General features: G+C 35.7%; 1 protein-coding gene across 10 annotated transcripts; it reads right to left on the reverse strand.

Annotated features, from left to right (window-relative positions):
* Positions 1–1,685: 1,685 nt before the first annotated feature.
* Positions 1,686–10,963, reverse strand: LOC137490066 (butyrophilin subfamily 1 member A1-like). Of its 10 annotated transcripts, XR_012400847.1 has the most exons (13): positions 10,187–10,227; positions 9,365–9,470; positions 9,022–9,090; positions 8,524–8,874; positions 8,150–8,422; positions 7,868–7,975; positions 6,197–6,238; positions 5,519–5,772; positions 5,369–5,417; positions 5,137–5,178; positions 2,881–2,907; positions 2,393–2,490; positions 1,703–2,305 (listed from the first exon to the last, which is right to left on the reverse strand). XR_012400847.1 is itself a non-coding variant. In XM_068218156.2 (11 exons), exons 3-11 carry the CDS (start codon positions 9,077–9,079, stop codon positions 1,958–1,960), a joined length of 1,347 nt encoding a protein of 448 aa, XP_068074257.1. In that variant the 5' UTR covers positions 9,080–9,090; positions 9,365–9,470; positions 10,187–10,963; the 3' UTR covers positions 1,686–1,957. The 10 variants fall into 10 exon arrangements, 2 of the variants coding, with proteins under 2 accessions (XP_068074257.1, XP_073800255.1); XR_012400848.1 differs by lacking the exon at positions 5,369–5,417 and having other exon boundaries at positions 1,687–2,305; positions 5,519–5,769; positions 9,365–9,510; XR_012400845.1 differs by lacking the exon at positions 5,369–5,417 and having other exon boundaries at positions 1,690–2,305; positions 9,365–9,612.
* Positions 10,964–11,969: the final 1,006 nt, after the last annotated feature.

Here is an 11,969-nt window from a genome sequence, read left to right on the forward strand (position 1 = left end):
CCCGGGTGATTTCTTTATCTTCTTCCTTCATACCTTGCAGTCTCAAGCCCCATCTTCTTTGATAACTGTTTGCCTCATTAGATATATACACTAGATATCGCATTGGGACCCTGAGCATGCGTCATTAGCGCCGCCACATTGGTACAGTGCTCCCAGGACAAAAGTCATTCAACCACACTAGTCAAGACAGTGTTATTACGTGAAGATGCGGGACTTTAGCGCTGTCTACGGGTGTAGTAACGAGCAAACAAAGAAAACAAAGCACAAAGGCAGAACATTTCATATAAGTTTTTTCTGTTTTTGTATGTTCTGAACTTTTGTGCTAATCAGGTAACGTTATTGAGGATAACAGTCACTTACTGCATTCACCATAAGGCAAAACCAGCAGCAACTCGCACTAAACACTCGGCTTATGCTAGTTTTGTTGAATAAAATCAGCAAACAATGCAAAAGAAATATAACAACGAGATGCTGCGCTGCCAGAAACTTGTATTAATGTCGGCTAGTGAAAGAGTCGTTCATAACTGAGATTCATTCACAAACAAATCGCTCCTCTGTCAGTATGAGAAGTGAAAGCAGGAGAGGAGGTGTGTTTCAGGACATGATTAGATCAAATTTAACAGGGAGGGTGAATAGTACATTTCTGTACACACAAACACAAGCTTTTTGTCAGGAATGCCCGTGCGGTCACTGATCCATCAATGTAGAAAAGTGATGTAAAATTATAATTTTCGTAATTAGAAAAATAAAAATTACATACTAACATCCAGGAAAACTCCCGATCATAGATTTATGTGTATATGTGTATATCTCTGGCTTTGGATGGCCAGAGTCCTCCACTGTACCTGTCCCGCATTCATTTCAAAGGAGCACTACCCTGTTCCAACATGGCGGCTCTGTTGACGCATTCCTTCCAATAGACAACAACAGGGTAGGCGACATCTAATGTATATATCTATGGTTTGCCTCCAGCACTTGAAGTTTAAGCTGTTTATTTTTTTCACTCAAGTCTGCATTTTTTTTTCCAGCGTTAAGGTTCTCTCATTATGATTTGAGATATCTTTAATGAGCTTTTCCACTGATTCATTCAAAAAGGTAATGGCATGATCAGTGTTTCTCACCGTTGTCTCCGTAGATGAAACTTTTTCAAAGATAGTCTCACATTTTGCGGAGAGAGACTGAATAGCGGCCATAACCTTGTTAATGTCGCAATCAGGTGAAATGTCACCGATTCGTCGTGATTTTGGCGCTGGGCTTTTAGCTGGGGTGCATGGAAGTGGAGTTGCCAGAGAAATCTCTGGATCGTCGACGTTATCAGCAGAATCACCAGTTACACCCGTCTGCATTGCATCATCAGGATACAGTGCAAGTAGTTGGGATGGCAAAGTTTTTTCATTTTTCTCCATGTTTGCCTCAAAGTGTTTTCCTTTGCGTTTGCCCATATGACCAAGTTTTCAAACGCAGCAGTGTTAAACCCTAAAACTTCATTGACATAAAATAAAACAAAAACATAGTTTTTCTTCACTTATTGCATGTAAAACAAGATGAAATCTTGTTTTTGAGGATTAAAGTTGCAGCACGTCTGAGAACAGCGCCATCTTGGAATTTTCAAGTAGTTTTCACCCATTCTTAATGTTATTTACATTTTAGTGAAGTTATGAAAAATACAATACTGCACAAATGGTGAAGTGAGAATGATAATGTGAGTAAAATGTTTTATTTCAGCGTTAGGTTCTTTGTTTATTTACATATGTATTTACACACGTACATATTTACCCAATTGATTTCACTCATTTAAGCACAAATATTCAGTCTTTACATTAGAAAGATTTATAATGACAAAACAAAATCACAATTGTGTGTACAAATGTTTGACAGAAATATATGAATATTATTAACATTGTTTATTATATCATTTTGAACCATGTTGTCTTTTACTTCACTTGATCATGTAAATTTATTCACTCTCCTCATTAGTAACATCACAGATAATCAGTGGTGTAGAGTTTAGACTCCACAAACACACAAAAGGATAGAGTTTCCCAATAAAAAACTGACCAGTGTAAGAGTAGATATGAAACATGGACTTAACATCATGAAAAGAGACCAAACCCTTCTTATAATCCACAAACACACCAACTCTCTGAGGATTCATACTCAGAGAAAGAGGATCACTTGAAGCATTATACTTTTCATATCTCTTACTCACAGTCCAGAATCCATTTTCAGGACTCAGACTGATCGAGCTCTTCCACTCAGCAGATTCTCTGGCCACTCCTAAATTCCACACAGTTTGATCCTTCACCTGCACCTCAAAGTAAAAACACCCTGAAGAGAATGCTTCCTTTCCTACAACACCAAGATATTTAGTAAACCTGTTATTTCCCCCAACCTTTCTGTTGTGTGTGTGTCCCCATTTGACTTGTTTTCCATCTTCAGACACAATGAGATCACGATGAGCAGAATCAGCATCAAGAGTCACGTTCACTGCTGGAAATATAGAAAATTCTGCTTTACAGATCAGCAAATTATAAACATATAAACATTTTTACAGGAATCATGGAAACTTTAAAATAACATGATAAAGAAAAAACAAACAACAAAGCATGTTTGATGATCATTATATTATGAAAATACTGCAGATTATTTCACATCCTGTCTTACTGACTGACTATAATGATCTGTTCACTGTGTTGATCTGTTTGTTTGTTGTGTTCTGTTAAACATTTACACATTTATATGTGTAGATTTCTTTCATGCCATGTCTAAATTAAAATTTCTTACATTTATTACACATGTATAAAATAAAGTTAAGCATGATTATGAGTATGGGAAATGAACATATTAAAATAATTACAGTGCTCAAACATTTATACTCACCCATGAGTTTTCTTAAATGATTGATAACTAAAAAACAGAAAGTATAATGTTATTAAACATTTATAAACAACTTTTATACTTTGACAAATAGTTATTTTATTCCCTGCTAAAACACACAGTGCTTGTAAACTAGATATTTATGTTGGCTTAAGAAATCAACCATATTGATGCTACTCAAACTCAAAACTACAGTAGTTGTACCCCTTGGGTGCAAGAGTGTCCCAAACATGCCCATAGACTTACAACAATGAAGAAACTCATAGACTGATATTATAGAGCTTCCAGATTGACACAAATGCTAGCAGTGACTAGCTACATGCTAATAATGATTGTCTAAGTGCTATAACTGCTTACTAAGTATTAAGATTTGATGAAACATGTAAAGTAAACCTGCTGAAAAATCCAGCTTAAACCAGCCTAGGCTGGTTAGCTGGTTTTAGCTGGTTGACCAGGCTGGTTTTAGAGGGGTTTTGGCCATTTCCAGGCTGGTTTCCAGCTATTTCCAGCCTGGTCTTAGCTGGTCAGGCTGGAAAATGACCAGCTAAAACCAGCTTGACCAGCCTGGTTTAAGCTGGATATAGCTGGTTTTGGCTGGACTCCCAGCTTGGCTAGGCTGGTCAAGCTGGTTTTAGCTGGTCATCTCCCAGCCTGACCAGCTAAGACCAGGCTGGAAATGGCTGGAAACCAGCCTGGAAGTGGCCAAAACCCTCTAAAACCAGCCTGGTCGACCAGCTAAAACCAGCCAACCAGCCTAGGCTGGTTTAGGCTGGATTTTTCAACAGGGAAATGAGGCTTATCTAGTAAAAACCCTAACAACTGCCTAGCAATAAGTCAGAAAACCTGAGCAACCACCTAGCAACACCTTAGCAACCACCTTGCACCTCTTAGACATCAGGGTTGGTTTATACCATTCATATTGGTAAGAAGCTTTGATGCATCATCACTCTAAGCTGTCAATCAACTATATAGCAACAAAACAGATTAACCTAGCAACCATTTAACAACAGCTGTATCTCAGTATCAGAACTCTGTAGGGAAACACTAGAAACCACTCAGAACATCTTATCAAATGCCTAGCAACTACTCAGAACATACCAGCAACTGCCTAGCAACATGTTAGCAACCCCTCAGAACAGTCTGTTGAGCCTCAGTAACATTGAGTATGTTTACATGGACACCAATACTCTGATTTAATACAATTAAGACAGTATTCTGATTAAGAGTCTTTCGTGTAAATGATTTTTTATTACCTTTATCCAACTAAGGTCATAATCAAGTATTCCTATTTTAGACACATTACTGAAGTGTAGTGTAAACACCGCAATCACACTAATACTGTCATGTATTTTTCACTACATTTTGTGTCAGGCGTCTGATGAAAAACAAATGAAAATGGCTTCAAGCAAGAGAGCACATTGTTGGTGCGAGTGAGAAACGATAATTATGCAGAGAATTCTGGGAGAAAGGGACATTATGAAGTGACTTTAATTTAAATATTGTCATGAGGGAATGAATAAAAGGTTGTTGAATGAAATGTCAAAGCTAGCCTGTTGCTTAAGAATTTGTATCCAACACAGAGGGAATGGGAGATGAGTTTATTCTCCAAACACACCTATAACTCATTAAGAAAATAAGCTCAACCCTTTTAGACCATGCGCCACGGCGCAAAGCGCATTTTTCCATCCTTATTTTAGCAAAAGTGGATTCTGACACGCCCTGAATGTGTTTGCGCCCTGCTCTTTGCACTTTGCACATGGATCGTCAAAATAGAGCCTTATGAGTGTGTATGGATGTTTCCCTGTACTGGGTTGCAGCTGAAAGGGCATCCGCTGAGTAAAACATATGCTAAGACATAAGTTGGCGGTTCATTCCATTGTGGCGACCCCAGATAAATAAAGGGACTAAGCCAAAAAGAAAACAAATGAATGAATAACTTAAGGGATAGTTCACCCAAAATTGAAAATCCTGTCATCGTTTATCTGTCATCACCTTTTACCTCTTCCAAACCTGTTTGACTTTTTTCTTCTGTTGAACATGAAGATATTCTGTAGAAATCTGGAAACCTGTAACCACTGACTTTTATAGTATTTGTTTTTTTCCACTATGGAAGTCAATGGGTACAGGTTTTCAGCATTCTTCAGAAAATCTCCTTTTGTGTTTAACAGAAGAAAGAAACTCATAAAGGTTTGAAACTCCACAACAGTGAGTAAATGTTCATTGTTGGGTGATCCATCCCTTTAATAAAGACAAACTCACCACTTTTCATTCTGCTGTTCTCATGCTGTAGTCGCCTGTGTTCTGAAGAAACATTAGGAGAAAGAAAAGAATTCAGACACCAGAAACATTGAATAAAAACATCATTTCAGACTGAGGAACAATAACTGCAAATCACAAGACACAAGATATACACAAACATATGTGAATACACTGTTAATTCAATATTATAAAAAAAATAAAATAAAACAAAAATAAAAAATAAATCAATAACCTGATAAGTAAAAAGTACTCCGTATTTTATCTTGCCATTCCTTATTTGACTGTTGTAAACAATTCAGAGTAAAGATGAGAAAACAGCATTACACTTATTTTAAATGTTTTAAATACTGTGACGTGGTGGCGCAGTAGGTAGTGCTGTCACCTCACAGCAAGAAGGTCGCTGGTTCGAGCCTAGACCGGGTCAGTTGACATTTCAGTGTGGAGATGCTTGTTCTTCCCGTGTACGCCTGGGTTTCCGACGGGTGCTCTGGTTTCCTCCACAAGTCCAAAAACATGTGCTATAGGTAAATTGAGTAAGCTAAATTGTCCATAGTGTATCTATGTGAGTGTATCATAGTGTATCGAATGAGTGCGTCTGTGTTTCCCAGTACTGGGTTGCAGCTGGAAGGGCATCTGCTGTGTAAAACATGTGCTGAATAAGTTGGCGGTTCATTCCATTGTGGCGACCCCAGATAAATAAAGGGACTAAGCCGAAAAGAAAACAAATGAATGAATAACTTAAGGGATAGTTCACCCAAAATTGAAAATCCTGTCATCGTTTATCTGTCATCACCTTTTACTTCTTCCAAACCTGTTTGACTTTTTTCTTCTGTTGAACACGAATATATTCTGTAGAAATCTGGAAACCTGTAACCACTGACTTTTATAGTATTTGTTTTTTTCCACTATGGAAGTCAATGGGTACAGGTTTTCAGCATTCTTCAGAAAATCTCCTTTTGTGTTTAACAGAAGAAAGAAACTCATAAAGGTTTGAAACTCCACAACAGTGAGTAAATGTTCATTGTTGGGTGATCCATCCCTTTAATAAAGACAAACTCACCACTTTTCATTCTGCTGTTCTCATGCTGTAGTCGCCTGTGTTCTGAAGAAACATTAGGAGAAAGAAAAGAATTCAGACACCAGAAACATTGAATAAAAACATCATTTCAGACTGCAAATCACAAAACACAAGATACACACAAACATATGTGAATACACTGTTAATTCAATATTATAAAAGTGAAAACAAACATAAAAAAATAAATCAATATCCTAATTAATGAAAAGTACTCTGTATTTTATCTTGCCATTCCTTATTTGACTGTTGTAAACAATTCAGAGTAAAGATGAGAAAACAGCATTACACTTATTTTAAATGTTTTAAATACTGCGACACGGTGGCGCAGAATGTAGTGCTGTCGCCTTACAGCAAGACATTCAGTTGACAGTTGACATTACAGTGTGGAGTTTGCTTGTTCTTCCCGTGTACGCCTGGGTTTCCGACGGGTGCTCCGGTTTCCCCAAGTCCAAAAACATGTGCTATAGGTAAATTGAGTAAGCTAAATTGTCCATAGTGTATCTATGTGAGTGTATCATAGTGTATCGAATGAGTGTGTCTGTGTTTCCCAGTACTGGGTTGCAGCTGGAAGGGCATCTGCTGTGTAAAACGTGCTGGATAAGTTGGCGGTTCATTCCGCAGCGGCGACCCCGGATTGATTAAGGGACTAAGCCGAAAAGAAAATGAATGAATGAATAATTGATAATATTATGTAATTAATCTGATTTCAAAATATTATCAGTCAGCAGCCCTAATGTGAATTACTTGTATATTAAAGTGAACTAAAATTCATCATTAATGTGTTACTTACAATAAGCATAAAGCAGACATAAACGAAATCATTATTTAATTATTATTTAGAATTTATTACACAGGAAGTTTTAGGCCACAATGTCTAAAAATGGCCAATCACTCAGACTGCAGATGCACAAACGTTGTGGTTTTAAAGGTTATATTTGTGTTAGTAAAACTGACCAAATGTATTTACTGAACTGTTGTGCTTAATGAACTCATGACATTGTGGACAAAAACAGCCTGATATTGTGATATTAATATTTTGTAACGTAAGATGATCTCACAGATCTTGGGGCAGATGGGTGTGTTTATTGTGTTTTTTTCCATGACTAATTAATTAAATGAATGAGTAAATTCAACAGCTTTTGTATATATTCATAGTTCTTTGTACAAAGACATTTTCCTCTGCAGCAGCTGTACATGGATTTATCCCAAGCATCATGCTTTACAGATCAGAGGTTTTGATGAGGATTGTTATATAAATCTGTCTCTTACATACACACACATACACACATTTGTATGTGTAGATTTGCACAAACTCATCATAGAGTAAATTATTTTTATACTGTACAAACAGTAAATTTTAGTAAAATTTTATTCCCTTATGTCCTAACCCATACCTCTAACCACAACATTCACAGAAACATTCTGGAATTTTTTATATAAAAAACAAAAGCATCCTATGATTTTAAGCCTTTTGGTTTACTACGACTCTGGTAATGTCTTCAAACAGCATGTTTAAGTAGTAATCTTCATGGCATAGACATTTATTCAGTCATTGTTGATTTAATGAAAATTGTTCATGACTTTAAGAAATAAATTATTTAAATTAAAAGCTCTCCGGTTGCCTTATTTACATAAAAAATACTATAAGTTTACCTCTGTATTTATAAACAGCAACAGCAATCAATATTCCAGCAATCACAATGAGCACAACTGAGACTGAAATCACAATGACTGATGTCCGCCGGTAAAGATACATATTACCTGCAAAATAAAACACTGATTAAGCTAAGAAAATGTATTTCGCTGAAATTATAATTAAATAATGAGCTCAGTATAATTATGACGATTACATACACAGTATAATGTTGATGCACAAATCTACGGCTTTTATTGTTTTAAATAATGGAATAGACAAATAAAGACAGAGTTACTCACTTGTAGAGCTGATCAGTGCCTCCAGCATGTGATGCTTCATTTTGACTCTGCAGTGAATCTTGCCGTCTCTCTGATGAACAGTGACGGTGTGTTTCACACTGAATCCATCTGTGTTTCTTTGTGTCTCTGTAGTTTCTGAACTCAGTCTGACTCCTTTATTGTCCAGCCACTCAAGATCAGGTTCAGGATGCCAACCTTCAGATTCACACAGTAGATGAAGCCCTCCTGAACGATCAAATCCATCTACTGTGATCACTGGAGGATTTCCTACAGCTACAGAACAACAGAAAACATTCATGGAGTGAATTAAACAACATCATTATGCTACTGTATATGCATCATACTTAACATTTTAATAGCATTGGTTTACTCACCTTCAACTTTAAAATCAATCGTGGCATCATCAGACCCAGATTTAGACTGAATAAAACACTTATAGCGTCCTTCATCAGACACTTTCACTGCTGATAGTCTGAGTGATGCGTTTCCTGTCTGTAGTTGTTGATGATTGAGTTCAGTTCTCCCTTTGTAGGACTGAATCTGCTCTGTGTTTCTGTCTACATGGTCTTCGTAGAGATGCACTACTGAGTATTCCTGATCAAGTCTAAACCACTCCACTTTCATGTCCACAACACTGATGTTGGGTTTGACTGAACAGGGTAGAAGCACATCTTCACCAGCAAATGCAAATACAGAATCTGCAGACCCCACTACTGCAAACTGATCTGTTACAAGAGAAGGAACATGAGCTGTTGACATTAACATTGCTTGAGAAGATTCACAGCATTCAAAATGATTCACTGCAGAGAGTTCGGCATTGAGAATTTATTAATTAAACTCTTTTAATTATGATGAATATTAATAATCATTACCTGATCTTGAGTCTGTAATTCCACTAATAAGCAGCAGAGTAAAAAGAAATAACTTCATCTCTGAAGAACCTGGAGACAAATAATAAAACATGTTACAGACTGTACATCAGAATGTTTTTGCTTTAGAAAAATTGGCTTAGATACACATTATAACAATAACATACAGTAAGAATCTGACTGCCAAAACAGGTTTGACTGGATAAAGACAAAGCACGATACGTACACAGTTTGTATCTACATTTAGTTTATATCTACTAAATATGTTGAACACGTTATTGGTTTTTAGGTGACCTTAAAAGAAAAACTTTAAATAAATGTATTTGTCAGTTTATCCATGACCTACCCTTAACTCAGCATTGATTGTTTTCTCAAGAGTGTCTTGATTGAGCACACGATCGTCAGATAATCCTTCTTGATTCAGTTTCTGTTTCTCTCATGTAATTCAACACCTGAACAGATGACAGTCCCTCCCTTCAATAGCCAATAAACCTGACACAAGTCAAAGACTTAAAGAAAGATGTTTAAAATCATAATCTGAAAAAAACTGCTAACTTATCCAGCATACGTTTTACACAGCGGATGCCCTTCCAGCTGCTACCCATTACAAGGAAAACCAGAAATACATTTCAAAGACTATTTCCGTTCATTTATATAGCACATTTCATACACAATGGTAATCCAAAGTGCTTTACATAAACAACAATAAAAGAAACAAAAATAAGAAATAAAAACAAGCAATAACAATTATTCAAAATTGGAGTTTCTAGTTTATATGATCCTAAAGATCTGAGTGATCTATTAGGTTTGTATTCAGTGAGCATATCTGTAATGTATTGAGCTCCTAGGCCATTTAGTGATTTAAAGACAAGTAGACAATAAAAGTGTCAATAGTGTAATAAACATCAATAAATATCATATTTTATTTTCCTCTTCTCATGCCATAGATTATCATATTCTGAAGAAAATTCAGAATAAAGACAAATAAAAATTAATTGAATAAAGTTTAGACGACCAAAGCATTAAATACTAATATAACTTTGGATTGAGAAATGTTAACTGCAAATCACGACAAGATTTAGACAAATATGTCAATACAGTGTCTGATAATTAAACATTTTGTGGATGAAAACAGACTTTATATGTTCAAATCAATGAACAGACTTACCATGTTTTTTTTTCTTAGCAGATTGTGTGCTGTAGAAAATGCTGAATAAAAGAAAACATCAAAACATATGTGTATTAAAAAAAAAACAGTATTAGAGACAATAACATTTTGCATTGTGTGAGAGACAAACAACCTTTTGGCTTAGGGCACAAGAAGTGTCCTCATCAACCATATTTAATTTGCATCCTTACCAACTGTGTTAGTGTCTTTGTACAGCGAAAAAGTGTCAAGCTTGCATTTAAACTCAACTTGTAAAACTTTTATATCAGACAATCATCTGTTATTTAGTGGAAAATTCTTTATTACTTTGATAAATAAACTAATAAACTAACTCCATCTATCTACCTCATGCTATGTGCTCAGAATCAATTAAAGAGAATCACAACACATTCTCTTAAATTTACATGATGAACAGTGACGGTTTGTTTCACACTGAAACTGAGTGCAACCGACTCCCATGCGGAAGGTTGCCTGTTCGAAACCAGCTCGGAGAGGGTTGGGTGGTGAAGGACCGGCGGGGTTACACAGTCATTACAGCTTCCTCACTCTTTCCTTGTGAACACACTCTATTCAGCTCTTCAGGGGTAAATCATTACCTGCATTTATAATTTCATAAATACTCAACAACAACAGCAACACCAACCAAATTAATTTGATGAAATTGATTTGATTTGAAAGACACGGATACTAAAAACTGATAACTTGTCTTGGCATGAAGAATCAAATGGAAGACAGGACTATGGTCGAGAGAATGGCGTTAACATTAAAGTGTTTTACCTCAGAATACTTACATTCACATATAACCAAACACTGTTCACACAGATCTAAAATCACTTTCTGTTATTAACACTACATCTGTTTAAACCAGAAGAAACACACAACAGACCATGATGCATGCACAAACACAGATCTGAGTTACTTAAATACTGAAAATAATAAAATATATTGAGTAAAAGGCAAGTGGATATAGGTGAACTGTACTACTGATTTTTGATGTTTGTTTTGTTTTTGAATAAAAGAGGGAAGAAATGAGCATGTCAGTAGATTTTAGGTGTCATATACTGTACATACAAAGCTGAACACTGATCACAATCTGTCTGATATTTGGATTTCAAGCTTGTTCTTTAGCTTTCTTATGGGTTGTAAAATGATTCATTGTAAGGTCATTGTGCCAGAAAACAAGAGTAATGTGACGTGCTAAAACAAGTGAGCAAGATAAATAAAAAAATAAATAAAAAATGTTTGATCCTTAATCATCCTTAGATATGCTGAATGAAGAATGTTACTGTGCTATCATTACACATTCAGAGATTCAAGCTTTTCCAGATTATATTCAGTCTGTTCATCACATTATCATATGACTTCAGAAGACTGCTGGAGTTATAAATCACTATCATACTACTTTAATTCACCAAAACTAACATTGTGTAGAAAACATCTCAATCTAATTATTAATAGAGATGCATAAATCTCAGATGTGAGAGAAAGAGATTTGACATCTCTAACAAATACAGACACATTAAGGTCTATTCTGGGAGCAAATCTGATATTAACATCAGCAAAGCATGTACTAGCCTGTCAGAAACACAGAGTCAGGCAGTGGACAAAACTAAAACATTATTACAAACCATCTGAATGAATGTTGTGTGTTATTATTATTATTATATAATAGTTGTTCTCTTTCATTATATTTTAATAATCATATACACATGCGTTTGTTTGATTTTATTCACAGTGTTGTTTTAGTTAGTTGTGGAAAGATAGAGAGAGTTTCTTTCTCAGA

This window comes from Danio rerio, chromosome 3 (assembly GCF_049306965.1).
Source record: "Danio rerio strain Tuebingen ecotype United States chromosome 3, GRCz12tu, whole genome shotgun sequence".
NCBI lineage: Eukaryota > Metazoa > Chordata > Actinopteri > Cypriniformes > Danionidae > Danio > Danio rerio.